A 16,006-nucleotide genomic window follows, 5' to 3' on the forward strand; every position below is an offset into this window, starting at 1 on the left:
ACTTCTAATTGTGCTGGCATTGCTAACATATTTTCACAAACCTAGCTAAAGTCAAGCATCCAATGTACAACCGACCAACACTGTGGAAACCAAAATCAACACCCAAATCACAACTTTGAAAATTTCTTTTCTGTAAGATGTAATTTAATGTAAGAACTTGAAAATGCCCCAACACAATCAAAAAGGTACATAAAGCAGGCACAGTCAATTACCACAAGAACAAGCCCCTCTAGATTAACTGTAAATATTTATGAGTAGATTGTCAATCTAAATGTGAACAAAATAGATTTTTCTAAATATTTCTGATACTTGTAAAGCACATAGAGATATGTTACACAACCTCCAATCTAGAGTGAGGAAATTTAAAAACTCATGACTGAAAGTTTAAATATTGAAGAGGACATTTCAAAAGATAATTTCATTTTAACCCAAAAATATTCACTTACTTTCAGTTTGTATGTTTAACTTGTGTGTGAGTACATATTTTGCAAAAGCATACATAAGATTAATAAATTTAGGACCTCCAGGAGAAAGAAATAAAGAAGCCACAACTTGAGGAAAACCATTTCCAACTTCTTCCTTTATGGGTTTAAAAAAAAGCAAAGCTTTAAAACATGAAGGCACATTATTCTGAATATACAGTTCAATTTTATGAAATACAACCAAATGCTATCTGCAAAAGCATCAAAATGTTATCAGTGGTTTTCTTCTATGACAGTCATACCTGGCATTAGTGCTACATAATCCCGACCAGAAAAACATATTGGATGCGCCTTTCTCCTACCACCTCTCCCCTTTTACCCCACCCTCAATGTAAAGTTCTCCATGCCCAATAAAGCAATGAGATATTAATGGTATAGTTACATACACAAAATGTTAGAGGAACTCAAACAGATCAGGTAACATCAATGAAGAGGAAAGAAGAGTCGACATTTCGGGTCCAAGACCCTTCATCAGGACTGGAAAGGAAGGAGGAAGAAACCAGAATAAAAGGTGGGGGAGGGGAAGGAGTACAGTTGGCCCTCGTTATCCACGAGTTCCGCATGCGCGAATTCAACCAACCGCGAATCAAGAAAACCCAGAAGTGCTCTTCCAGCACTTGCTGTTTGAGCATGTACAGGCTTTTTTCCTTGGCATTATTCCCTAAACAATGCAGTACAACAACTATTTTACATAGTATTTACATTGTTTTAGGTATTATAAGTAATCTAGAGATGATTTAAAGTATATGGGAGGATATACATAGGTTATCATGGATCGAGATCGGAAAAAAAACGTAAGTTCTCTTACTAAGTAAGTCGGAACAGGTACATCCGGTATTATTTAGTGTCAGTGAGTCAAACGTTTGTCTTAGTATATATTTTAACTTTCTATGCATATAAAATATTGAAGAAACGTATGTTTCAGCGCTGGGCTCAGGAACGGAAAAGTGCGATCCAGTGACGGAGTGCTGCCGAGCGCACTCTCCATCCATGCCAGGTTGATGTGGAGGATAAAAAACCCAAAACCCCAGAACCCAATAATTAAACCACTGCGTTGCTTAGTAATAATTGTAGCTTTAATCGGGGCAGGGCCTTTCTCACTTTATCCTTTAAAATTGTTCCAATCGTTGACCAGCTGTAGCCTAACGCTTTTCCAATGATCGACGGCATTTCACCTCTTTTTGATCGCTTTATTATTTCCACTTTATTTTCAATCGTGATCATTTTCGTCAACAGAAACACTATGGATTCAGAGCTCCGCCGCCGGGTCCTAATGTCCACCACACTGAGACAGGTTAAATAAGGTCCGGGGTTCCGCTGAGTCCTAAGGTCCACCGCACTGAGACGGGTTGAATAAGGGACTTGAGCCTCTCTGTTTTTTAGTATCCGCGAGGGGTCCCGGAACCAATCCCTCGCGGATAAGGAGGGCCAACTGTACATGGTAGCAAGTGTCAGGCAAAACCAGGTGAAGCTATTACAGCTCAGGGCAACAGAGCTCAGAGTTCAATTCTAATGTCATCCCCGTGGAATGGATAGGTTTTCTCCAGGTGCTCTGGTTTCCGCCCACAATCCAAAGACCTACCAGTTAGCAGCTTAATCAGTCATTGTTAATGTGTCCCATGGTTAGGCTAGGGTTAAATCAAGGAGTGCTGAGCAGCATTGTCTAAAGGATCTTTTCTGTGCTGTATCTCAATCGATAAATAAATAAATGGCAGTGACAAGTATATTTATCAACAACTATCTTTAAAAACTCAGGCCCTGCTTTTAAGGACTGTCTGACAGGAATATGGATAAAGAGGAAGAAAAAATATCTGGACTTGGTCTTAACAGCTGAATGAAGCTATCATAGGTTTCTAAACAGTGGTGAAAACCTAAATGGTGAAGACTTAGGAAGTGGGCAAAATTTATGATGCCAAGGATAGTTAAGCAAAGAAGTACCAGCTACAAAAAGACTGAGGTTTGGTGGTGGTGTTGGTAGAGATGATGGTGTCAGATTAAAGTGTATTAGATAGAAATAGTCTTAAGTTCTGGAGAGCTGGTAACTAAGAAACAAAATTTGTCAGAGTGGCTTTTTAGCATTAAGATGAGGAAGTTTTTGAAAAGCAGAAAAAAAAATCTAAAAGTATACCAATATATGAAAATGATGAACATCAGGCAGCTTCATGTTGATTACAATACGTCTAGCATCTTCATGTTCAACAAAGGCAACCAATTCTATTAAACAATAGTAATATGCATTCAACCATGTGTTTAATTACTTACAGCAATCTTTTTCATCCACTCATAACATGCTTTTCTGAAGCATGCAGCACTTTTCTTATCAAAAATAGGCCAACAATCCCTTAAAGAAAAAAATACTTGTGCATAAAACATTTCGGTTAAACTTTTCAAAAGAAACAATTCAAATGAACAGTAAACACTTGAAATATCAAACAATTCTGGCAGTATTTGGAAGGGAAAATGTTTCAATTTAACTGGAAAACATTGGAAACCTACCACGCTTTAATCAAGCTGCTTGATACTCCAGGGTTCAGATGTTTCAAAAGAGGTAAATGAGCCAGGGAGAGCAGCATTGCTAATCGGGGATAGTATTATAGTTGCTGAAAGGAAGGATGATGTGGAGGAATCATCCACTGAAACTATGTGGGTGGAAGGCAGAAACAAGGAGGGGACAATCACTCTATTGAGAGTATTGAAGAGGACCTCAATAGCCATTCTTTGGAAAAATGCAAAAATAACAGGGTTGTTGTCATAGGTAATTTCAACTTCCCTAATATTGATTGGCACCTCCTTGTTGCAAAAGGTTTAGATTGGACAGAATTTGTTATGTACAATCAGGAAGGATTCATGATATAGTTTGTGGACTGACCAACTAGAGGATCGGCCATCCTGGATCTGGTACTGGGAATTGAACCTGGTCAGGTGACAGACCTCTGTACTAGAGCATTTCAGAAATAACAACCGCAGTACCAGAGCATTTCAAAGATGGTGACCACAACTCCCAGATCTTTAGCATGACCATGGACAAGAGTAGAAGCAGATGATATGGGAAAGCTTTTTTATTGGGGGAAGATAATTACAATTGCCAGGTCTTTATGTGCTGCTGTTGTGACTCCCGTCTCCCCTTCCCCCACCACCACTCCACAGCCCCGTCTTCCTCAGATCCCACCGTCAACTCCTGGGCCCTCAGAGGCTCCATCTTCCTCTCACCCCAACCCTCCCCTCTCCATTAACACACCCAGCCTCCCCCCTCCCCCCTCTGATCCCAGCTCTCATCCGTGCCGGGTCTTTACCATCCCCTCCGACCTTCAACTGTCGGAGGCAGAATGCTCTGTTCTCAGTAAGGGCCTCACGTTTGTCCCCCTTCGCCCACACCTCAGCGAGTTCCGTGTTCGCCATGATGCGGAACTCTTCTTCCGCCGTCTCCGTCTCCGAGCCTACTTCTTCGGCAAGGACTCTTCCACCCCCACCGATGACCCCTTCTCCCGTCTTCAACCCTCCTCTTCTTCATGGACACCCCGCTCTGGTCTTCTGCCTGCTCTGGATCTCTTTATCGCTAATTGCCGACGGGACATCAACCGTCTCGATTTCACCGCACCTTGTCCCCATTCCAACCTCACTCCTTCGGAACGCTCTGCTCTCCACTCCCTCTGCACTAATCCTAACCTTATTATTAAACCCGCCGATAAGGGGGGGGTGCTGTTGTAGTCTGGCGTACTGACCTCTACCTTGCCGAGGCACAGCGACAACCCGCGGATACCTCCTCTTATTTACCCCTCGATCATGACCCCACTAAGGAGCACCAGGCCATTGTCTCCCACACCATCACCGACTTTATCCGCTCAGGGGATCTCCCATCCACTGCTACCAACCTTATAGTTCCCACACCCCGCACTTCCTGTTTCTACCTCCTACCCAAGCTCCACAAACCTGCCTATCCTGGCCGACTTATTGTCTCAGCTTGCTCCTGCCCCACCGAACTCGTTTCTGCATACCTCGACACGGTTTTATCCCCCCTTGTTCAATCCCTTCCGACCTACGTTCATGACACTTCTCACGCTCTTAAACTTTTCGATGATTTTAAGTTCCCTGGCCCCCACCGCTTTATTTTCACCATGGATGTCCAGTCCTTATATACTTCCATCCCCATCAGGAAGGTCTCAAAGCTCTACACTTCTTTTTGGATTCCAGACCTAATCAGTTCCCCTCTACCACCACTCTGCTCCGTCTAGCGGAATTAGTCCTTACTCTTAATAATTTCTCCTTTGGCTCCTCCCACTTCCTCCAAACTAAAGGTGTAGCTATGGGCACCCGTATGGGTCCTAGCTATGCCTGCCTTTTTGTTGGCTTTGTGGAACAATCTATGTTCCATGCCTATTCTGGTATCTGTCCCCCACTTTTCCTTTGCTACATCGACGACTGCATTGGCGCTGCTTCCTGCATGCATGCAGAACTCGTTGACTTTATTAACTTTGCCTCCAATTTTCACCCTGCCCTCTAGTTTACCTGGTCCATTTCCGACACCTCCCTCCCCTTTCTAGATCTTTCTGTCTCTGTCTCTGGAGACAGCTTATCCACTGATGTCTACTATAAGCCTACTGACTCTCACAGCTATCTGGACTATTCCTCTTCTCACCCTGTCTCTTGCAAAAACGCCATCCCCTTCTCGCAATGCCTCCGTCTCCGCCGCATCTGCTCTCAGGATGAGGCTTTTCATTCTAGGACGAGGGAGATGTCTTCCTTTTTTAAAGAAAGGGGCTTCCCTTCCTCCACTAGCAACTCTGCTCTTAAACGCATCTCCCCCATTTCACGTACATCTGCTCTCACTCCATCCTCCCGCCACCCCACTAGGAATAGGGTTCCCTGGTCCTCACCTACCACCCCACCAGCCTCCAGGTCCAACATATTATTCTCCGTAACTTCCGCCACCTCCAACAGGATCCCACCACTAAGCACATCTTTCCCTCCCCCACTCACTCTGCATTCCGCAGGGATCGCTCCCTACGCAACTCCCTTGTCCATTTGTCCCCCCCATCCCTCCCCACTGATCTCCCTCCTGGCACTTATCCGTGTAAGCGGAACAAGTGCCACACATGCCCTTACACTTCCTCCCTTACCACCATTCAGGGCCCCAAACAGTCCTTCCAGGTGAGGCAACACTTCACCTGTGAGTCGACTGGGGTGATATACTACGTTCAATGCTCCCGATGTGGCCTTTTATATATTGGCGAGACCCGACGCAGACTGGGAGACCGCTTTGCTGAACATCTACGCTCTGTCCGCCAGAGAAAGCAGGATCTCCCAGTGGCCACACATTTTAATTCCACATCCCATTCCCATTCTGACATGTCTATCCACGGCCTCCTCTACTGTAAAGATGAAGCCACACTCAGGTTGGAGGAACAACACCTTATATTCCGTCTGGGTAGCCTCCAACCTGATGGCATGAACATCGACTTCTCTAACTTCCGCTAAGGCCCCACCTCCCCCTCGTACCCCATCTGTTACTTATTTTTATGCACACATTCTTTCTCTCACTCTCCTTTTTCTCCCTCTGACCCTCTGAATATACCTCTTGCCCATCCTCTGGGTCCCCCCCGCTCCTTTTCTTTCTTCCCGGACCTCCTGTCCCATCATCCTCTCGTATCCCCTTTTGCCTATCACCTGTCCAGCTCTTGGCTCCAACCCTCCCCCTCCTGTCTTCTCCTATCATTTTGGATCTCCCCCTCCAACTTTCAAATCCCTTACTCACTCTTCCTTCAGTTAGTCCCGACGAAGGGTCTCGGCCTAAAATGTCGACTGCACCTCTTCCTACAGATGCTGCCTGGCCTGCTGCGTTCACCAGCAACTTTGATGTGTGTTGCTACAATTGTATTAGATTGAACTCTGGAGCATAAATTGGTACAGATGTTCTCTGGGGAAATGCACAATGGAAATGTGGAGGCTGCTTAGGAACCACTTCCAATGAGACAGGGAAAGCATGTTAGGGTAAAGAAACTACAGTAAACAAGAGAGGTGGAAGAATTCTTCAAGAGGAAAAGGAATCATACTTAAGGATTAGGGCACAAAACTCAGGTAGGGTGCTTAAGAATTATAAGATAACAGGAAGGAGCTTAACAAGGGATGTAGGAGCTAGGAGACACAAGAATGGCTTCGAGATGGATTAAGGATTACTTCAAGGCACACTACACAAGTGAAGCAATGGAGAATGTATAGTGACAGTAAAACTGCTCAGGGATAAAGAGAGAAGTATGTGGCAGGAGGTAGAGGAGATAGAGAGGTCCTTAATGAATACTTTGCTTCCATGTTTACCAGGGACAAGGACTTAGATGTATATGAGATCAGCATGGGAGTTTATGAAAAACATTAGGATAGACAAGTCCTAGGGCCAGTCACGGTATCTCTCAGGTTACTACAGGAAATGAGGGAACATTGTTAAGGTATTGATAATGATCTTCACATCTTCCCTTTCCACAGGAGTGGTACAAAAGGATTGGAGGATGACAATTGTCCATTGTTCAAGAATGACAATGGGGATAATCCTGGGAATTAAAGACCAGTGGGTCTTACATCAATGGTAGGCAAACTATTGTAGATAATTCTTAGAGACAGGATTTACAAGCATTTGGAAAAACATATTCTGATAGGGATAGTCAGCATGGCTCAGTGAAGGGCAGGTCATGCCTCTTCGAGTCTGATTTGAGTTTTGAGGAATTGAGAAATCAAATTGTTGAAGATAGAGCATGAATGTGGTGCTTATGGATTTTAATAAGATGTTTTGATAATGGAAGGCTCATCCAGTAAGCCGAGAGACACGGGATTCATGGAAACCTGTCTGCATGGATTTGGAATTGGCTTGCTCACAGAAGTTAGGAGGTGGTAGTATTCTTCCTGGAGGTCAGTGACTAATGATGATCTGCAGGGATCTGTTAAGGGATCCATGTTTTTCATGATTTTTATAAATATCTTGGAAGTGGAGGGGCGGGTTAGTAAATTTGCAAATGTCATGAAAGTCTGAGGAGTCGTAGACAGTGTAAAAGCTAGGTTATGACAGGATATAAATGCAGAGCTGGGAAGAGACTGGCATAAGGAATTTAATCCAGTAAAGTGTGAAGTGATATATTCTGGAAGATCGAAGTTGAAAGTGAAAGTTGAAATGGTGGTTAGCAAGGCATTTGGTGTGCTGGCTTTCATTTGTTGGGCGATTGAGTTCAAGAGCCACAAGATAATGTTGCTTTTAGTTAGACCACAGTTGGGAGTATTATGTTCAGGTCTGGTCACCTCCTTATGGGAAGGATGTGGAAGCTTTAGAGAGAGTTTTATTTTTAATAAATCTTTAATCAAATACAAAATTGCTAAGTTAACATTAAGCAATGTTTGTATCAATTAACAAACATAACTCCCCATCTTACCTGAAGACAACATTGGCACGCGTTTGGTCCAGTTGCAAGAACAAGTGGTATGCAACAATATGGAAGGCTTCCACATTTGGCTTGTCAAACATATCCCTGTTTAAAGAAACATACTATTATCTTTAATATTAGTTGTATGAAAAATTTAGCCACCGTGCTGCCGCAGATTTTTGACACTGTAGCTCGATATCATGCACTTATTAGCATAGTACCCTTTAAAGCATCAAGGTTTAACACTTTTCTCAATAACCAATTTCTTTTTTATCAGTTCCTAACCAATTTGAGCAACACAACAATTATGTGATCCATTGATTTATTTGAACTTGATAATTTTCCATGCTATTAAAAAAAGGGAACCATCCTGTGTGGCACAATAGAAAAAAAGGCCTGATTTACTCCAGATTCCAGATCTGGGATTTGGATCAAGATCCTGAAATCTCTGGCATGCCTTTATGCAGCTCACCCAGGTGGATACAGTATACTTGAAGATTGTCATTTGGTATTTTTTCTTTTTCCTCCAACTCAGAGGCTCAGAAATTGGAAGAGGTGGCAACAGCCAATGCTGTACTTAAATAGAGTTAACTTACACAGAAATGTGGAGACGGCTAATTTGACAGTCACACAAGTTCCTTGCAACTGAAGATTGATTTCATTAAAACTTTCGAACAATTCTGACAAAAAACAGTGCTCCTGCCTAATGCTCGAGTTGATTATTGAATGAAGCATTCGAGCCTTCAAGTAATTTTAATAAGTTTCAAAAAACACGTAAAAGCTGTAGGAGCCATGCATCTGTTTTCTATCTGCGTTGTATTTCGTGTTGCACATTTATTATGGTAGCTAGTTACACAGGTGGGGACATGGTAAAAGTGAAGGGCTTTGTTTCTTCAGTTTAGAGCTGGGGACTTTTGGGTGTCATATCTTCTGTTGACTGCTTAACTTCTAATTACACTTGAAATCACTTAAGTCTGCTTAAGTTTGTTTAATATCGTTTCAAGATTGTATACTTTTGCTAGATGCTAATAAAGGATCAAATACACTTCTTTGACTTTTGGAACATTATTACTGGATTGATCAGAGGGTACGTTATACAGGATAACTCCCTTTGTGGTCGCTAGAAGCGTTGATTTGTTCGAGCTGCTGCTACAAAAGCGCTTGTTTCCTTTTGAGAGCCATCCGACTTCTGTGTACAACAGCAAGCTTTCAAACTGTTCATTATTGTCAATGCAAAGCTCTTGAAATAGTCCAGAATGAGAGCATGGAACTTGATTCCAATTACCACAATGATAACAGTATTTAATAAATTGTGGAGCCCATCACTTCGGTCTTCAGACTACAAGTCTGCGTGGGTTCTGGGCCCAGTTATTTTTTTCCTCTGTAATGACAGATTTTCCATCTCTTTGAAAAATTGCTCAACAACCTAAAATATTGATTCCCCCTTTGTAAATGTTTCTAGACCCCTTGCAAATAACTCAAGTCATGCTTTTATCTTCTATGAAATGAGCATAACAAAGAAGCAAAGATTTGATTCCTGGCAAAGTTGACTCATCCGACTGCAGAACAAAATCTGTTGTCCTAAGTGTATAAGTGTATGTTACACAATGTGTCTTCCACATTCTCAGACATTTCATCAACTTGTCTTAGGACACAGCTGTTGCTGAGAGGAACTGCTTTAATTATTTGGTCTGGTGACTTATGCAAAACCATACTCAAAACCTCGCTTACTGCTGGCAAAATCAGTTCATCTCCAATTGTGTAGAAACATAGAAAATAGGTGCAGGAGTAGGCCATTCGGCCCTTCGAGCCTGCACCGCCATTTATTATGATCATCCAACTCAGAACCCTGCACCAGCCTTCCCTCCATACCCCCCGATCCCCATAGCCACAAGGGCCATATCTAACTCCCTCTTAAATATAGCCAATGAACTGGCCTCAACTGTTTCCTGTGGCAGAGAATTCCACAGATTCACCACTCTCTGTGTGAAGAAGTTTTTCCTAATCTCAATCCTAAAAGGCTTCCCCTTTATCCTCAAACTGTGACCCCTCGTTCTGGACTTCCCCAACATCGGGAACAATCTTCCTGCATCTAGCCTGTCCAATCCCTTTAGGATTTTATACCTTTCAATCAGATCCCCCCTCAATCTTCTAAATTCCAACGAGTACAAGCCCAGTTCATCCAGTCTTTCTTCATATGAAAGTCCTGCCATCCCAGGAATCAATCTGGTGAACCTTCTTTGTACTCCCTCTATGGCAAGGATGTCTTTCCTCAGATTAGGGGACCAAAACTGCACACAATACTCCAGGTGTGGTCTCACCAAGACCTTGTACAACTGCAGTAGTACCTCCCTGCTCCTGTACTCGAATCCTCTCGCTATAAATGCCAGCATACCATTCGCCCTTTTCACCGCCTGCTGTACCTGCATGCCCATTTTCAATGACTGGTGTATAATGACACCCAGGTCTCGTTGCACCTCCCCTTTTCCTAATCGGACACCATTCAGATAATAATCTGTTTTCCTATTTTTGCCACCAAAGTGGATAACTTCACATTTATCCACATTAAATTGTATCTACCATGAATTTGCCCACTCACCCAACCTATCCAAGTCACCCTGCATCCTCTTAGCATCCTCCTCACAGCTAACACTGCCGCCCAGCTTCGTGTCATCCGCAAACTTGGAGATGCTGCATTTAATTCCCTTATCCAAGTCATTAATATATATTGTAAACAACTGGGGTCCCAGCACTGAGCCTTGCGGTACCCCACTAGTCGCCACCTGCCATTCTGAAAAGGTCCCGTTTATTCCCACTCTTTGCTTCCTGTCTGCTAACCAATTCTCTATCCACATCAATACCTTACCCCCAATACCGTGTGCTTTAAGTTTGCACACTAATCTCCTGTGTGGGACCTTGTCAAAACCCTTTCTGAAAATCCAAATATACCACATTCACTGGTTCTCCCCTAACCACTCTACTAGTCACATCCTCAAAAAATTCTATGAGATTCGTCAGACATGATTTTCCTTTCACAAATCCATGCTGACTTTGTCCGATGATTTCACCGCTTTCCAAATGTGCTGTCATCACATCTTTGATAACTGACTCCAGCAGTTTCCCCACCACCGACGTTAGGCTAACTGGTCTATAATTCCCCGGTTTCTCTCTCCCTCCTTTTTTAAAAAGTGGGGTTACATTAGCCACCCTACAATCCTCAGGAACTAGTCCAGAATCTAACGAGTTTTGAAAAATTATCACTAATGCATCCACTATTTCTTGGGCTACTTCCTTAAGCACTCTGGGATGCAGACCATCTGGCCCTGGGGATTTATCTGCCTTTAATCCCTTCAATTTACCCAACACCACTTCCCTACTAACATGTATTTCGCTCAGTTCCTCCATCTCACTGGACCCTCTGTCCCCTACTATTTCTGGAAGATTATTTATGTCCTCCTTAGTGAAGACAGAACCAAAGTAATTATTCAATTGGTCTGCCATGTCCTTGCTCCCCATGGTGCTTTCTATATTTAACAATGAAATTTTGTATGAAGCACACAAACCATCACTGTTTTGTCATGAAGTGCTGACAAACATGTTTTGAAGTTGCTTTCTGCTTTAGACAGTTTTCATTAAATGACTGAAATGCCAAGTTCTTGTTTGCTTTATTGGAGTTTATTCTCTTCAAATATTCAAGGAACCTGGACAGTTTCATTTCCTCATTTGGAAATTCTTTTTCACACAATAGACAGATTGCTGCTACTGGTTGTTTGGTGCAATATAAATTCAAACTTCAGATATTCCATACTATACTGTCTATATTTCTTTTTCATCTGGTCTGCTTCTACCATTTTCGTCATGGATTAACAACGAGGGAAAATTGCCTATTGTTTAAAGAGTAAAAGAGGGGGAGAGAGTGAATATTGGACTGCTGCAAAATGACACTGGAGAGGTAGTAATGGGGGACAACAAAAAATGGCAAACATATTAAGTAGTTTGTGTCAGTCTTCATTGTGGAAGACACCAGCAGTAAACCAGAAATTCGAGATTGTCAGGGGGCAAGTGTCTGCTTCTGCCATTTTCATTATGGATTAACAACCACAATCAATCACCTATTGTTTAAAAGTCCAACTTCACGCATTGTGATCAATTAAGGGGCAAGTTAATATGACATCATAACTCAGGCAAAACCTGGTTCTGTACGAAGATACATAAAGAGGGGCAGTGATACCTTGGTTGGGCAGTGGACTAGAGAAATGCAGTCAACACCATTCTAAAGAGTGGATTCTGAACTTAATCCCATTGAATGCCATATCCCAATTCACAGGAATGACATCGCTGCATGATTAGAGTGTGGGAATCATACTAGCAAACACTGTACAACAGTAGTGAATGGCAATAATGTACGGGCCAGGCCCAGAAGGAGCACAATTTATTCAGCCCAGATTTCCCATGATATGTCAAACACAGAAATGTATGTGCCTTTTACCAATTATAATGTGCTTTGAGCAAAGTCTAAGACAGGGGTTCCCAACCTGGGGTAAACAGACCCCTCAATTACTGGTAAGGGTCAGTGGCATAAAAAAGGTTGGGAACCCCTGATCTAAGAGAACAGTAGTTTAATTATACATGGCAAAATAAAGTGGAAGTTTGAAGACAAAATGGTGTCAGGTTGGAATGTGGTAATGACCTGTTTTTCCTCATTGGCAAATAAGAGAAAATCTGCAGATGCTGGAAATCCAAGCAACACACACAAAATGCTTAAGGAACTCAGCAGGCTAGGCAGCATCTATGGAAAAGAGTATAATCAACGTTTCAGTCTGAGACCATTCAACAGGAGTTTCTCCAGCATTCTGTGTGCATTGCTTCCCTCTTATTGACCAATGCTTTGTCTCTATCTTGAATGGACATCTTAAGATGAGATATCAGTGAAGAATGCCATCCTTCTTACAGACTTCTTGTCTCCTCTTTTCCTAAATTATGTGTCTGGGCTAAAAGTCATAAGAAATAAGGGGGTGCAGCTGATACAATCAAGGGATGAAAATGTAGTTAGGTAATAATTATGTTATGCTTTAAAGGAATCTTAAAATCTTAAAGGGTATATAATAAAGGAGCACTTTGTATGCGCAGTAGAAAAACTTTGACTTAGGCTGGGTCACGATCATTGCTAGTGCTAAGCGACAGACAGGGAGCTAGAAAAGGTGTGTAAGATTGTTGGATCTGTGGCCCCACCTTTGAAATTGCAGAGATCAGTTGGTTTAGTGGACGGTAAGTATTACTGTGATTTCTGTGCTGCAAATACTGTAGACATTTTTTTTCTGCATTACATTTGCGGTAGTTCCAATAAAGTGCTTCCATGTGGCCTTCAACACTTGTGCATTGGCTCCTGTTTATGAATGCATAAGTGAGTTCCCTGAGCTGAATCAGAAAAGAACACAGAACAAATTCTAAATGATTTGTGTGCAAGAGATGATGTGATCATTGGAATCAACAAGGCACTGAGGATAGAATGCTTATAATAAGTAATCCATTTCTTAAGTTAATCCTGTAATCCATCAACTGCCCTCTTGCTACCGAGTGCCCCCAGAGGGGCAATTTCACCCACTTTGAGAACCACTGCTCTAAACAAATAAATACATAAATTCTGGATTAGTTCCTGCAGCTTGGAAGATAACCAATGCAACCCCACTAGTTAAGAAACAGAAAAGGAAGAAGGAACTATCAGTTTGTTAGTCTGATATCAATAGAAGGCAAAATGTTACAATCTATTTTAAGTGTCTTGATATAATGTCCTTCAACCAAAATAAGGTAAAGCAGAGTGAATCTTGATGAAAACGAAACGCATGTCTGACCAATTTACTGGAGATCTTTGAGGAGTTGTCTATTAGACAGAAAACTAGTAAATGTTGAGTATTTGGATTTTCATAAGGTGTTTTATAAGGTTCAACACAGAAGGCTGCTGAACAATTACAAACCATGGAACCATGGAATTGTGATAATACATTAGCATGGATTAAAAGTAGTATAGAAGGTTGACAGACTGCAATGAGTGAAATATCTTACAGACTGGCACTTGGACTCCAAATAGGTACAATGTAACAGCAATTTGGCTAAGGAGACCAAATGTTAAATTTTTAAGTTTGTTCACAATTAAAAAAAAACTCAAGAGGGATTGCAAAAAGTGAGGATGCAAAAGAGCTTCATGGTGGCATAGAGAAGCCAAGTGTCTGGGCAATTACAAGGTAGGGGAGGTTATTCGCAAGAACGTAAAAACAGAAAACATTTTCCACCACCTCCCAAAATGATGAGAGACTGAGACATATCAGTGTTCAGAGGCACCTGCATGCTCCTGCACACAGGCCACTGAAGGCCAAAATTCAAATCAAAGCTGGTGATGAATCAGCATATTGGAGGGAGATTGAAAATGTGGCTGAGTGGTGTCATAACAAAGACTTCTCACTCAATGTCAGCAAGACCAAGGAACTGATTATAGATTTCAGGAGAGGGAAACCATGTCCATGAGCCAGAACTCATTAGAGGAACAGAGGTGGAGAGGGTTAACAACTTTAAATTCCTAGGTGTTACTGTTTCAGAGGACCGGTCCTAGGCCCAGCACACAAGTGCAATTAGGAAGAAAGTACGGCAGCATCTCTGCTTCCTTAGGAGTTTGCAGAGATTTGGCACGGGATCTAAAACTTTGGCAAACTTCTATAAATGCATAGTTGAGTATATTGACTGGCTGCATCATAGTCGAATATGCTCCTGAAGAGAAAACCCTACAAAAAGTAGTGAATTCAGCCCAGATCATCATGGGTAAAGCCCTCACAACCATTGAGCACATCCACATGAAACATTGTTGAAGGAAAACAGCAGCCATCATCAGGGATCCCCACCACCCAAGTCGTGCTCTCTTCTCACTGCCGCCATCAGGAACAAGGTACAAGAACCTAAGGACTCGCACCATCAGGTTAAAGAACAGTTACTACCTCTCAATCATCAGGCTTTTGAACAAGAGGTTAACTACACTCACTTGCTTATGCATTGAAATGTTCCCACAACCAATGGACTCACTTTCAAGGACTCTTCCTCTCATGCTCCTGTTATTTATTGCTATTTATTTATCTGCACTCTGGTTGAAAGGCCTAGTAGGGTGGTCTTTTATTGATTCTGCTTAAGTTACTATGTAGTTATGACTTGTTAAGTATGCCCACATCTCAGGTTTGTATATGATGATGTATGTGTACTTTGAACTTTGAAATGCAGGTGTAATAAGAGCAAACAGCACATTGTTACAAGAGGATTTGAGCATTAGAAGACACCTTGCAATTATATTGGCAGCAATTGGATCAACAAGTGAAATATCCTGTAAAATATTGTTCTCCCAACCCAAAAATAAAGATTTATTTGCTAGGAAGTGTGGCAAAATATTCACCAGATTGGTGCCTAAGAGGGCAGGTCAATTTTATTCTTCAGAATTCTGAAGAGCAAGATGCAATCACATTAAAATACACATAATTGTTAGAGGGCTCTACAGTGCGGACATGGGGTTGACATTTTCCTCTGGCTAAGGGATCAGTCTCCAAACAATAGGTGTGCCACTTAGGAATAAGACAGGGAGACTTTTCTCCATGCAGCGAAGAATAAGAAAGTATATAACAAGGGAAATGCACAATGAACCTTTGGCATTTTCTACTCATACAGATGGGTAAAAGCCTAGACACTGACTGCATTTGAAATTTAGATCTTTACAGTCACACAACTTGACAGAATTTTAAAATAATGTAACAGATGTATAAAGATGGAAATACAGGTGATGCAACATAATTGGACTTGCAAAAGGTTCATCAAGACCGACGGCAATTGCAGTAAGAATAAAAACATATATTAACAGCAGCAATAAAGGGCTGCTTTAGGGTGTGGGAGGTTGGAAGGAGTGGAAAGCAACCTACAATATACAAGCAACACACATCAAAGTTGCTGGTGAATGCAGCAGGCCAGGCAGCATCTCTAGGAAGAGGTACAGTCGACGTTTCAGGCCGAGACCCTTCGTCAGTACACAATATACAAGACGTTGTACAAAATGAACAGGTCAGGCAACATGTGTGCAGGGAAGTGGATAGT

The 16,006-nt window shown here is 42.1% G+C and overlaps 1 protein-coding gene across 1 annotated transcript in view; it reads right to left on the minus strand.

Moving 5' to 3' along the window:
* Positions 1-16,006, minus strand: part of haus6 (HAUS augmin-like complex, subunit 6) — a 65,420-nt gene that overhangs the window by 49,005 nt on the left and 409 nt on the right. The window contains exons 2-4 of the mRNA XM_063047639.1: positions 7,895-7,990; positions 2,745-2,823; positions 447-579 (exon numbers count right to left, since the gene is read on the minus strand). Of these exons, the coding sequence (XP_062903709.1) occupies positions 447-579; positions 2,745-2,823; positions 7,895-7,990 (308 nt within the window). The remainder of the gene's footprint in view (positions 1-446; positions 580-2,744; positions 2,824-7,894; positions 7,991-16,006) is intronic.

The sequence above is a fragment of the Mobula hypostoma genome, chromosome 5, assembly GCF_963921235.1.
Source record: "Mobula hypostoma chromosome 5, sMobHyp1.1, whole genome shotgun sequence".
NCBI lineage: Eukaryota > Metazoa > Chordata > Chondrichthyes > Myliobatiformes > Myliobatidae > Mobula > Mobula hypostoma.